Genomic DNA, 13,526 nt, shown 5'->3' on the forward strand with positions numbered 1-13,526 from the left:
ATATAATAATATTTTCAATCATTTAAATTATAATTTATATGGTAAAAAAGAAAATAACGATTTTTTTTAAGTATAATTTTAGTAACACGCATGTGACATGTGACAGAATTTGTGGTGGAGCCGGTGGTTTGGAATATTATAATGCGTTCTACGAAAATATGAACCAGCGAACCGTGATGCTTATAAGTAAACTAGGTTTATTTTTTTTAAATAAATAATGATTTTTAGGAATCATTAAAAATGATAAATGCCACAATAATCAAGCTTAGAAATAAAAAATAGTGCTGAAACATAGAAAGCAACCATTAATTTTCACACACAATATCCAAATCCATAAATATTATATAGACTCCATTGCTTCTATCAAACATTCATCACATCATTCACATTTTGTTACCAAAAAGACTATAATTAATAAATGCCTTCAGCCAGCGGGGTACTGGCTTAATTTAAATCTGTTGTATGTGTGGTACGCTCAAAGTTAATTATGAACGTAGAGTTTGTCCTGTTTCGCATCCGATAAAGCCGTAAGGTCCCTTTATATTTGTGGGGCCGTCCACCTCACGTTAGCCTTGCATTGTGTCAGTAACACCGGCGATGGGATAACTGTACGATAGTTGAATGAGAATATCAAAAAAAGGAACCACATCAAGTACTACTCAGTCAGGAGTTCTAGACGTAAGCAATATTTATAGACTTAAAGTAGTGCATATAAAATTATTTAAGATCGTAGCTAAATTATCCAATTCAAAAGTGCATTGAAATTGATAATGTCGTTTGGGAAGCGTGTAAAGATTTCGTGGTAAAAACTTAATTGACTTTGATCTGTAACGTTTTGGAAAAAACATTGAGAAAATGATTAATTTGAGATTTATTATAAATTAAACGGCTAAAGTATTTGTAGTTTTTCAACTTTTACAACTTGTTACGGAATAATTAATTACAGCTCAATTTTTAGGATAACATTTATTATCTCTTCTTAAAATAAAATGGACAATAGAACCCAGACCTTTGTTTTGAAAATTTTGTTTAACGTTCCATAGACCATCAATTATGAAATAAAGCTATTTACTTCATGCAAAGTGATGATAATATTATTTAGTTTGAGTTCAGTATAGTTAAGTAATATAGAGAGTCTACATTCAAACATTTAATCGTATTCTAGTCTTGTTTTAATGCTTTTAAACTTTATTTACGACTAAATGCTGTGTAATATCTTAAGTATTTCTTTTAAAACAGGCTAACATTTTGATTTATATCTACGTGGAATTAATGAAGGACAATTTTAACATCTTTAATTACATTGTGGCCGTTTATAACTTGTTTAATGTCAGCGATCGCTCAATTTAATGCTATACATTTACAGTACTTATCGTATCATGGTCAAAGAAGTTACATTCTCTATGGAATATACGCCTCGAGTTTAGTTATGCATCTGTGTGCGTTGATGTTTGTATGTGTTTGACATAATAATCCGTGACGGCTGCGGCACGTGGATAGGCTTATGAGCATTATTTGGTATCTTGCTAAGAGTTGGCCGTTGTTTTTGGTCCGATAACAGCAGCTCGGCCGCTGACCGACCTTCACACTTCACGTCGCCTGCGCCTGTGACTGCATGACCTCGCTGTCAGTCTCAGGCTGACCAAGCTAACAAGCCCATCTATAAATTACAACTTATTACGACTCGCCTTCCAAACGGAATCGTTTAAGTGATTCGATGATAATTTTGTATTATTTATTCATAGCACTCATTATGTATGTGGATATTTGGACATCATGACAGAATAATAATGATCAAAACAAAGTACTGAAACAAAAGTTATGAATATAGGTAACATCAGGATGAGTTAGATTAGTGTAATAATTTAAACCTTTGGGAATGGTATGTATTATCTATGGAATATAATGATAATGTATGAAACCTAAAGCCGTGAGTTTCATAGCTATTATCTAGTAGGTACCAATAAATATCCCTTTACTACTATACTAACATGAAAAGAGAAAAATGAACCAAAAGTTATTTATGGCAACCCGGCCATGAGCAACGAATATGAATAAGAATCATGAATGAATTCAAAGGAGGAAAACTAAAGGATTATTCTGGAATCACCTGGGTTCTATGTATTATTTATCCTCGATGTCGGTGTCTTGAAATTTATTATGTAGTAATAGTTATTAAGTACTAGATGCTCGTCCCGGCTCTGCCCGGATATCAGCATTTATTCGGGATAAAAAGCATTGTCCAAGTCAGCTTCTACACTGTCTGTATAACAAATTTCATCAAAATCCATTCAGTGGTTTCAGCGTGATTGACGGACAAACATCCAAACAAAGAAACATTCACTTTAATAATATTAGTGTGATTAGTGTGATAGTGTGATTAAATGTTATAATGTGTTATTTTTAACTAATACGCGAAATTTCGTAAAGTTATAATAAGTAACTCATTTGCAAACATCCTCTGCAGCCCCTGCTGAAAACTAACAAATACCATGATAATACAAGAATTTTACGTGTATATTTTGCAGTCTTCTCTTTTGTTCATAGCAATACGTGCAACGCAAGCGGAAAGCTAGTTAGCTATAATTAGGATTCATAATTCACAGTTATTTAATAAAACTGGAAATTTATCTTTAAACTAAGACTATTTCGTCTTTCAAAAAGAAGAAGGGCAATAAATTATGATTCCAGGACTAGACCCTTAAAATATGCTATAAAAATTATACTTAGCAATTCACAAGGCAACCCAGTATTTATTTCTCTGTCAAAAGATTCTAAAACAAAGAAGATCGAGATGCTTGAGTATGCTTGCTTTGCAAAAAGTCCACTGTTTGGTTCGCACTAGGGTCGACGCTGTTGCTAAGGCATTCAAACTGAACTATTTAGGTCAGAGTTTTTGTGTCTACAACAAAAGAACGGATCATCGTGCTTGTCTGCATAACTTGATATTTTTTAGAAGAGGCCAGATATTTTTAGTGCCGAGCTTTTGAGCTTCTGATCTCAAAATTAAATTATCAACAGGAGAATATGATATAAGAATAATTTTTTTAAAGCATTTCAATAAAGTCTACAGAATAACACTGCTTAATTTTATGTAAACATTTATTTTTCTCTTATTGGGTAATATTAAGAAGCTGAGTATAACTATCTTAATTACAATTGAAATTCAAAGCATAATTAGATTAATGTTGCTTGACAATAACGTTTGATAACTGGTTTTGATAAAAAATCTCGTTTCTCCAAATTGACACCTGACACAGTGGATTGGAGTACGATTGAACCAACTTAATATTGTCAAGATCACAACTTTGATTAAAAGATGTCAGAAGTCTCAAAAGTTACATAGATATAAATATAGAATTTAATAAATGAAATATAACAATGATTTTCGTATGCATCGATCGTACGCAATGATTTATCTGTTCGAGACCTTGAAAGAACAGTTTTCTATTAATCAGAAAACAAGAGAAAGAAACAAATAAAAAGTACTTAACATTTGTAAATGATTACTTTATTGCAAAATAACGCACAACGATACGTCACGCATTACTATAAGAATTTCATGACTAATGAAATTAAACGGTGTGTTTATTAAATGGCCATTTAATATGCTCTGTGTTATTACATACTTATGTGTAATTATACATATGATTCGTAATGTTGTATTATAAATAATAAAAAGAAGTGACTTGGGTTTCTCCTTACGATTACCATTTCAAATATCTATCCAGGTAGTCGTTTGTGTTCCATTTTGTTTTGTAAATATGGAAAATTTTCTGAATTAATAAACGCATGGATTATCATTTTTGTGAGAGGTGATACATTCAGTTTACCTTTGCCGGGCCACGTGATCAGTGGTCTAAAAGACTTTAAAGTAGATGTCGTTAGCATCGCCCCGTGTGAGAACCCAAACAAAATTTTGTAGTGTGACAGTGTGACATCATATTGTCAAGAGAGGTTGCAGCTTGCCAACAAGGTAAGAAACCCACTTTATTTATAGCTACTTACAATCACTGTACTGGAATTAACTGGCGCTTACCGTAAATAGGCATGTCATTTATAGAGAACTCTAGATGCGTCATACTCACGCGCAAGTTTTTATGTTGGTAGTACTGTAGAAATATTGCAAATGTCATTAAGATAGCTGAGATTAAATTATTGTTCGGACGATAATTTATTGTTTAGAGCGATAAACAACAATGCAGTGTGAATTAAATTTATTTTCATTAGTATTGTTTTATATCCAGTTGTAAGAGAGCTTTTTGAGAGATATCATAAATAAAGGTCATAACAAAAATCTATTTATCTTAAATTAAAATTTATCAGTAAAATAAAGGTTATTTTTTGCTAGTATTGAATTGATTCATCTTTTTCGATTTTCAATAAAAAAAGAAATAATCAATCACACACAACAGTTGCCAAATTCCGAAATGGTTACTTTAATTAACTTTATTTCATCTATTGCGTCATTTACCTAATTGTGATGTGAAATTAAGTAAAAACTAAAATTTCAATATTAGTAATTAAGTGTTTTAAATATAGGTGATTCCAACTTTAATTTAGGATAGTGATTTAAATGTGAAATCTAGACGTATGGTACGTACCTTCAATTTATAAATTTGTTTTTCACAATGCCTTTTATTAGCGGCTATGTTCGTGTGTATCAAATAAACGGTTCTTCTGTCTTAAATATTAGTTAGCGTCTGTCTGCGCTCAAAAGGTGCAGCTTCAAGCTTATCGTAACTAATCTACTGGCATACCTTATCACTTATCACCTTGCTATTATATGATTTTTATATATTATTATTATACTTTCCGGTCTATATCTGCAGAATTATTTCAAATATAATTTAATTATATTAAGTCAATTCGACTTTATTTCACTTGACATGTTTTACTATTTACAGAAATGGATTTTTTATTTCTTTGGCTGGTAACTTTTGTCCTAGGCTTCTGGATTTGCAAGAAAATAAAACAATGGAAAGATTTACCACCAGGGCCATGGGGCCTCCCTGTAGTTGGGTATTTACCCTTTTTTGATCGTCTCAACCCCCATCTAACGTTAACAAAATTAGCAAAAGACTATGGTCCAATCTACTCCATTGGAATGGGCAGTATTTATACGGTCGTACTTTCTGACCATAAGTTAATACGAGAAGCGTTTGCCAAAGACAGTTTCTCTGGACGCGCACCGTTGTATTTGACGCATGGTATTATGCATGGAAATGGTATGTACCCGATCAAATTATCATGATTAACATTCATGATGATATTGTCACACTCAAATTAACGTAGTCTGTTGCTTTTGAAGGTATTATTTGTGCCGAAGGAGCCCTGTGGAAAGATCAGCGCAAATCGATTACGGCTTGGCTCAAGAGTTTCGGTATGAGTAAACACAGTATGTCTCGAGATAAATTGGAGAAGAGGATTGCTTCAGGCGTGTACGAGCTATTACAAGTAATTTTATGATTTTATCGATATTTTCCCAAGATTCAATAATTATAAAAATGATAATAAATACCAATGAAGTAATACTAAAAATAGTATTAACAAATAAATGAAAATAATATTTACATTTAAGATACTAAGAAGATGATCCTTATATGATTTATAATAAATAATTAAATTAGTCCGTAATGAGAGATAGAACATTCGAGTACGACGTAAGACAGAAATTTGATTTTATACATGAGCTTTAATTTTATGTTTACTTGCACAAATCTCAAATCTCAAATCTTAAAGCTTATTCCAAGGTACTATGGTATGTGAGAAGGAAAATGCGATCAATATAACTATTCAAGATAACAAAAAATGACATTAATATATTCCAGAAAGTGACCTCTAGGTGGCAACAACAAATCTAAAGACATACAAAAACAACTCAGACACTGTACACTTTGTTTTTATAATAGTTTGTTCGACAGTCGTGTTGGGCCCGCTTCGAATATTTTTACATAATTCTTGATTCGATTATCAATAAGACAATTTAAATTTTAGAACGTAAAGGAAGCTTCAGGAACCCCTGTTGATTTGGCTGAAGTAGTGACAAATTCACTAGGAAATGTTGTAAACGATATTATTTTTGGATACAAATTTCCACCAAACGACGTAACTTGGCAATGGTTTAGAGAAATACAAGAAGAAGGATGCCATGAAATGGGTGTAGCCGGTGCTGTCAATTTCCTTCCATTCCTTCGGTGGGTCAACAAAACTAAATAAGTTTGGAATTTTTGAACAAAAAGTTGTAAATGAATCGTAAGTATACAAATTAATATGACATTTTCAGGTTTATATCACCATCCATTCAGAAGACCATAGAAGTTCTTGTACGTGGCCAAGCTCAAACTCATAGACTTTACGCGAGCATAGTAGCTAGACGTCGCAAAATGCTTGGAATTGAAACACCCGAACAGGCTGTATACGCAGCACACGATGATCTTTTTGACCAACATCCCGAAGGCTTTATCAAATGTATAAAATATAGTAAATATTCTGTTAACACCGAAGAACATTACTTTGATCCAAATGTTCTTATTGCGTCCGAAGATGAATGCATTGTTGACAATTTCCTTAAAGAGCAAAAACGAAGGTTTGAATCAAATGAAGAGTCTGCCAAATACATGACAGATGAACAAATGATGTATCTTTTAGCGGATATGTTCGGAGCTGGTCTTGATACAACGTCAGTGACACTTGCGTGGTACTTTTTGTACATGTGTATATATCCAGACGAACAGGTTGGTAATAATAGTAATAAAAAACTTAAAAGTCATGGAGGTCTTATTGTTATTTATATCCAGATATACGGCATTATTTCAATTTGCGGTAGGGAAAAAAAAAACAAAGTAAACTCCCAACCTAATTCCATCTCCATTTTTTAGGAACGCGTACGCAAAGAAATTATGTTTGAATGTCCTGATGATTCTCAAATAGATATTTCAAAATTGCCTTATTTAATGGCAACGATATGCGAGACTCAAAGAATTCGCTCTATTGTTCCAGTTGGAATACCCCATGGATGCACACAAGTAAGAAAATAATATAGTTAATAACATTATTGAGACTGTAAAGATATAGCTGACAATGTCTACATTAAATATTTTGATTAGCCTCAATCGTTTTCTAATTCGAAACAGCTCTGATCGTGAAGAAAATAAATCTTTCATGAATTGAAAATGCATATTTTGTCAATAAAAATTGCGCATTATCTAAACTACAAACATTAGACGCATAAAATTTTGAATTTTTTTATTCTAATTCATTCTAATACAAGAGTGTTGGAATAAATTAAATTGGATTTTTCCAAAAAGTCTTACAATGTATCGAATTTTTTTCGAGTAGCTTTTATGATTACAATGTTTATTCTTTATAATTTTAAATGGATGCTGACCGTTATCGGTAGGTAGACATGAACTTTTCGCTATTTATAAATCGTATTTATTTCAGGATACTTATTTGGGTAATTATCGTATACCAAAAGGAACAATGGTGGTGCCTCTCCAATGGGCGATACATACGGATCCTAATATTTGGGATGATCCTAACGAATTCAGACCTCGGCGGTTTATTGACGATGAGGGTAATCTGTTGAAACCGCAAGAGTTCATACCGTTTCAGACGGGTAAGAGTTAATTTAAAATAAACAATATTTTTTTTATTGCTACTTACAAGACACTTTGTAATATACAAGTAATAATAAATAGCCTGAATTTCAGGCGAGTGAATCAGGTAAACTATGAAGAACACTAAATAGATTATACATATAGATGATAGATTTCACATGTTGCATTTTAATATCACTGCTTCTATGAATCTTGTTTTCAACTCATAGTATAAATATGTGAACACTTCATAATGAATGCGGATATTGTTAATTTTTAGGGAAGCGAATGTGCCCTGGGGATGAATTATCTAGAATGCTGTCAGTTGGTCTGATTGTCAGATTTCTTCGCTGCGTTAGAATACGCCTCGCATCTGAACCACCGTCAGAAGAAGATCTCATGGGCAAAGTTGGACTGACCCTTTCTCCACCCAAAACCACGTATATATGTGAGCTTATATAGGCATCAAGAGTTCTTGTATTTGGGAGATATTTAATAAAGTAGTGTGAAAATTAGTTCACTTAATTCATGTAAAACCTTTTTATCCTTTTATCCATGAAGATATTTATATTTAAGCTTTCAGTCTCGGAGAGTGAAACTTTATTGAATAGGTTTAAGCCATGAATGGGTAATGCCGCTGTAAAGCTTATATTAATATTATGTCATTAGCATATGATAATATCCAATGCCAAAATACAGGGTTGTTTCTGTTTTTTTTTTTAAATATATCAATGGCTTTTTCAGTATATGTATTGATACTAAAATAATATTACAGCAGGGAGGCTCGAGACAAATTAATAATACTTTCAAAAGTATCAAGGAACTGAAAATTCAATGATTATGATAATGCCTTGTAGTGAAAGTTCAAATAAATTAAAGAATAAAAAGAAGAAAGTTCATATAAATTAAAGAAACGAATATAAGTTTAAAGTTTATTTATAAAATTATCAATCTGTAAACATTTTTAAAAATAATGCAATATCTACAAAGCGAGGGTAAACAATGGTAATTTACTGCGGATGATGAGTCGCTTGTAATGTATTGACAGTAAAGCAACTTGGTTGCAAACAGCTTGTAAACAAAACTATTCAAAATGTCATTAAGTTATTTCATAAAGTTATACTTATAGCGACAATATTACCGCTCTTAGACTAGTTGCTGGTTTCTACTCTACCATGGAATGTTACTACGTATATTACTCATGATAGGTACATTTTTAACTAGAAAAGTATGAGTGAACACGTAAAATTCTTAACCAAATACTAACTAACACATTCATTACACAATTAACATGAGATCACACTCAACATTCAACACTCAAGTGACACTACTCGCACTAATAAATAATGATCTAGATTTATACATTAATTTGGTATAGAAAAACTAGAGCTTAAAATGTCAATAAACCTGTATCCTATCAATTTTACTCAATGCTTGATTGGCGGCGATCTCTAAGATCGGACATCTATAAATAATACTGTTGACACAAAAATAACATTTATAATCTCAACGATGGGAATTTTAGTACATCTAAAATTAGTTCGGTTTACTATTTAATTGAACACTTTATGCACAGCCTGACTATCGCCGAGGCGACGTCGTCACTTATAATTAAACTTAATTATATTTGTCATCGATGCGCTCTAAAACGAGTGATCTTGAATACTGGTGGGTGTGTGGCGGCAATTCGTCAGGTCGCTTAGTGCGATCCGACGTGACGTAGGTGCGGGTGGTCTGGCAGGCTGGCGACGGGGGGAGCGGGCGCGGCCGGCGCGCGCGGCACAAACTTTACGCGGAAAGCTTGCGGCGCGATCGTAGCGCCCACCGTACCCTCCAACGACGGCGGAGCAACCCCGGATTCCATTTGAACATCGAATTGGTGCATCATGCTTGCAAAAAACATAAACATCTCCATACGGGCGAGAACATCACCCAAGCACATACGTCGTCCCACACCGAAGGGCATGAAGTATTCTGGTCGTCGAATCTTGCCATTATCATCGATGAATCTGCTTGGATTGAACTTGTTAGGTTCATCCCAGAGGTTTGGGTCCATGTGAACACAGTTTATGAGGGGTACTACTTGTGAACCAGCAGGAATTCTGTAGCCATTGAGATTGACGTCCCTGTTAAAAAAAAAGTAATATTAGATACGGTTTTCATCAAGGAATGCGAATTGTAACAGATAAGAAGTATTATACTTACTTTGTTGGTGAATGAGTCGTAGCTAAGGGGACAATGCTCGACATACGCAATGTTTCTAAGATAGTCGTTTCGGTATACACGAGACTAGGCATATCTTCAATGGTGGGAAGGCGATCGCGACCCACAATAGCGTCGAGCTCTTCCTGAACGCGTCTCTTGACGTCGGGGTTTCGTAACATAAACACAAGCATCCACAGCAGTGATGACTTAATAGTCTCCATTCCAGCGGAGAAGAGATCGCCAAGTATTTGTTTAAGTTGCAGTTCTGTAAGAAAATTTTAAATTTAGAAAATTGAGTCTTGAGCTTTCGTAAATCTTATGATATAAACATTACATGAACAATTTTATTTTCAAACATTTATCATTATATCTTACCTTGGTCTCTTCCATCAAATAAATCTCCAGCACGACCTTCAGTTTTAGCCTTTTCAATTTCAATGAGATAAACATCAATGAGATCTCTCGCATTGTTGATATCTAACGTATCTCGGTGTTCGTCTATCAAAGTTTGATAAAACGAAAACATTTCTTCGCGGTTCTTAGCGACTTTCTCCTGAACTTGTGCTTTTCCCGGCAGATACTAAAACACATTACAAATTAGTACTGGAAAGCTTAGATATGCTGTAATGTATTCAAATATAAAATATTAAAAGTTATATTTACATTATATAGTGGTATATATTCTCCATAATGAATTTCTCCAAACAGTCTCATGCCTTCTTCGATAAGATGATTAAGTCTCGCAAATCGAGCGTCACCGTTACTGAATCGGACCGACATGGTTATGCCGCAAATCACGTTAGATACACCTAGCGCGAACAGAGGATTGGCATCAATAGGCGCGCCATCAGCGCAATGCAGATTCACCATTAGTTCTTGAACTTCAGTCTAAAATTTTAATTGATATTAGCCTCGTTGTTTTTTTTACCTGAATAATTTTACGACACATTATTGGCCTTTTGAGAGTACGAACCTTAATTCTGCCTTCCATAATTTTCTTGCCGTTCCCCATGTATGTCATACCAAATTCGCGTAGTTTTTCGTGTAAGAATCGACGTTGATTCTTCCAGAGGCGACCCTCACTGTTTATGATACCTGCACAGAGGGAGGAGGTTGAAGTATATACATGTGGGCGGTGCTTTGTGGCTACGGGAGGTCTTACGGAGCACGAGACGCCCCGCGCGCAATTGCTTTCGTTATTATCACTTCTATTTACTTATCTTACAATTATGCAAATAAATTGAATTTATTAAAATTTTAGAAATCGTAAATTGTTCGAACAATATAAATTTGAAGTTGCTATTTAACTGTTAACTAAAATCACAAACGCATTATTATTTATTCGTTTTGTAGATTTAAATACCAACGTATGAACTTGTACCTTTGTGTGTCGCAATTTTTGGTCTAATAATTACGTATGTAAATTTTCTAAACATTTTACATTAAAAACACCACTTAGAAATGTATACCGTTGAAAATATTGAATTACTTACCGAGACCATCCAACGTATGCATGAGAGGCGTGCTAGGGCGCCCAGTGAATTCTTCACGGCGAAAAGCTTCTCTAATCAGTTTGTAGTCACTTAACACAACAGTTAGCTGGTTTCCGAGGCGAGCCGAGAACAAGGCGCCGTAGCAACGAGCCAATTCCAGAAAGGTCTTATGTCTCACTCCCAGGAACGGAAGGTAGCCCACCACAGGTGGCCCCCACGGCCCTGGAGGAAGCTTACGGATCTCACGCACCACGTTCATGAGCCGCATCACCAGGTACGCTACGCCAACTGCTAGTAGCAACGGTAGAGTCGTCCGCGAAGAACAATAATTCAACACTTGCCACAAACCCCATAATAACTTTGAATTTGAAAACATCGTTATCATTTTGAATGTCTCTGTTTTTATTTGTATGAAATATTTTTTATGAACAGTCAACTGAACATAACAAATGTTGTGCGCGTAGTAATCGCGATAGTACGTTGCTGTAAGCGCTAATCGTATACCGCGTGCGACCGTCGTTTGCGCACTGGCGCGGCGCTGGCGTGGCCTTGCGAATAAATACGCGCGGGTGGCGCGCGCGCAGGTTCGTCCCACCGGCACTCCTCTCTCCTCTGCTTTTCCATCGATCGCCGGCTTGCTACGGCGCGTAGCACCACTACAGACGTAGATATCAAGTTTCCACTTTGTGAAAAGTAAAAGTTTTTTGTGTATTTAAATTGTGTAGGATCAAGAGCTATTAAGATGTCACTAAATTAATTTCGTATTGGTAACATTGTGGAGTAAATGTTAGCATCTGTGAAGTGCTATTAGATAATAAGAACAAAACTATCGTTGTTGATTTGTGAGCAAGAGATGTGTTTAGCGAGGGGTGCAAGAGGCCAGCGAGGTCGCGCGGGTGTGCATGCAAATGATAAGATTAACAAATTGCGTAAGTTGCCGCGAAGCAAGGTAAAGGCGGGTCGACGACTCAAGCCGGAGAGCCTTGGGCAGAGCTCTACGAGTTTCGACCTCTGATCAACACTCGAATATCGTTTCCAAATTGACTAAATAATGTGTATAGTTTTGATACGTGAATTTCTACATTTTATCTGAAACTTAAAATTGAATAAAGAATAATTACATAACATTTTTATTAATTTGAAAACGATGAACTGGTGTGCAGTAGTGTGTTTTTTAATTTGGGATATATTTACATCATTATTATATAAAATTGAGTTGTGAGCGATATGAAACTTGGCTGAGAGACAGAAGATCATACGATATGGTCTTTCTTTGTTTTGTTTTTATTATATAGGTTTCCTGAAATCTTAATTTTAGATGGAAATTTATGAGTAAATGTGTTTTGTTAATATGTGTATTTAATTTACATACTTATGTTGGTATAAAAAGCGAAACAGACGATTGTTAAATTTAATGTTTGGGTAGCATTCTAGGACTAAGATTTTTGATAACAAAAAGATAAATCTAAACCCTTTGTTCTAATTCCAAGAATGGATTCACAGACGTTAGAATGGAATCCAATATATATTTATTTGGAAAGGAATTCTACGTGTCTACTTTTTAACTGTCTGCTGCTAAACAATTTAGATGGAAGAATATAACTCAGATTATTTCTTAACTTTTTTACCTTAAAATTATATTAGCGAATTATTTTTAAACGAAGAATTCAATATTTAATATAAGTAAAGCTTACATATGAATATAAAAAAAAAGAATGAAGATAGTGCTTTTTGCTTTAATATTTAACTAAAAATAGTTTTTATAAGTTAATCTATAGAAATCTTGCATATTTAAACATGTAAAAGTTGTGAGTGTAAATAATTTTTATAATTGCTATCGTCTTATGGCGTTACACGTTTCTCCTACTCTTTTCTCAAATAATGTTCTCGTTTGCAACATCACGTTTCCAATGAATACATTTCACGCATCAAAATCGTCACTCACATCAAAAAGCGGAACAAACAAATTTGGAAACACGACTGCGCACAATGTAGGTACCTACACGCCATACAATTTTGTAAGAGACCTAATTTGGTACTAATTAATATTTGCCTATCAATTACGGCGTTTTATCTATTTGCTGTTCTACAAGTGTGTAAATGATAATAAGTAAAACGCAATTGCACGATAAGATCGCTGTGTCTACGTTGTGTCCGAGATTTTAGACAACGTTAGATTAAGTTCACCAACGAGTGCAACGAGCACTCGGCCAAAAGATCAATGACC

General features: G+C 34.3%; 2 protein-coding genes across 5 annotated transcripts; one reads left to right on the forward strand and one right to left on the reverse strand.

The window, feature by feature from the left end:
* The first annotated feature begins 3,756 nt into the window (after positions 1 to 3,756).
* On the forward strand, positions 3,757 to 8,130 carry LOC119835297 (cytochrome P450 306a1). 4 transcript variants are annotated; one of them, XM_038360032.1, is made up of 8 exons: positions 3,757 to 3,976; positions 4,908 to 5,228; positions 5,312 to 5,457; positions 5,998 to 6,197; positions 6,287 to 6,737; positions 6,882 to 7,028; positions 7,447 to 7,621; positions 7,882 to 8,130. In XM_038360032.1, exons 2-8 carry the CDS (start codon positions 4,910 to 4,912, stop codon positions 8,061 to 8,063), a joined length of 1,620 nt encoding a protein of 539 aa, XP_038215960.1. In that variant the 5' UTR covers positions 3,757 to 3,976; positions 4,908 to 4,909; the 3' UTR covers positions 8,064 to 8,130. The 4 variants fall into 4 exon arrangements, with proteins under 4 accessions (XP_038215960.1, XP_038215964.1, XP_038215961.1 ...); XM_038360036.1 differs by having other exon boundaries at positions 3,759 to 3,976; positions 4,950 to 5,228; XM_038360033.1 differs by lacking the exon at positions 3,757 to 3,976 and adding an exon at positions 4,113 to 4,284.
* Positions 8,131 to 8,519: 389 nt separating this feature from the next.
* Positions 8,520 to 11,846, reverse strand: LOC119835033 (cytochrome P450 18a1-like). Its single transcript, XM_038359624.1, has 6 exons — positions 11,300 to 11,846; positions 10,780 to 10,901; positions 10,470 to 10,694; positions 10,182 to 10,386; positions 9,807 to 10,071; positions 8,520 to 9,727 (listed from the first exon to the last, which is right to left on the reverse strand). The coding sequence occupies exons 1-6, from the start codon at positions 11,682 to 11,684 to the stop codon at positions 9,301 to 9,303; spliced, it is 1,629 nt and encodes a 542-aa protein (XP_038215552.1). The 5' UTR covers positions 11,685 to 11,846; the 3' UTR covers positions 8,520 to 9,300.
* Positions 11,847 to 13,526: the final 1,680 nt, after the last annotated feature.

This window comes from Zerene cesonia, chromosome 20 (assembly GCF_012273895.1).
Source record: "Zerene cesonia ecotype Mississippi chromosome 20, Zerene_cesonia_1.1, whole genome shotgun sequence".
In the NCBI taxonomy this organism is placed as follows: Eukaryota; Metazoa; Arthropoda; class Insecta; order Lepidoptera; family Pieridae; genus Zerene; species Zerene cesonia.

Excerpts from the sequence above, each read along its gene's own strand:
- LOC119835033 (XM_038359624.1), bottom strand. The coding sequence starts at position 11,684 with ATGATAACGATGTTTTCAAATTCAAAGTTATTATGGGGTTTGTGGCAA. Across the intron at positions 10,902-11,299 it reads GCATACGTTGGATGGTCTCG|GTATCATAAACAGTGAGGGT; the intron begins GTAAGTAATTCA and ends CCCTCTGTGCAG. Across the intron at positions 9,728-9,806 it reads ACGACTCATTCACCAACAAA|GGACGTCAATCTCAATGGCT; the intron begins GTAAGTATAATA and ends TTTTTTTAACAG.
- LOC119835297 (XM_038360032.1), top strand. The coding sequence starts at position 4,910 with ATGGATTTTTTATTTCTTTGGCTGGTAACTTTTGTCCTAGGCTTCTGG. Across the intron at positions 5,458-5,997 it reads GCGTGTACGAGCTATTACAA|AACGTAAAGGAAGCTTCAGG; the intron begins GTAATTTTATGA and ends TTTAAATTTTAG. Across the intron at positions 6,738-6,881 it reads GTATATATCCAGACGAACAG|GAACGCGTACGCAAAGAAAT; the intron begins GTTGGTAATAAT and ends TCCATTTTTTAG.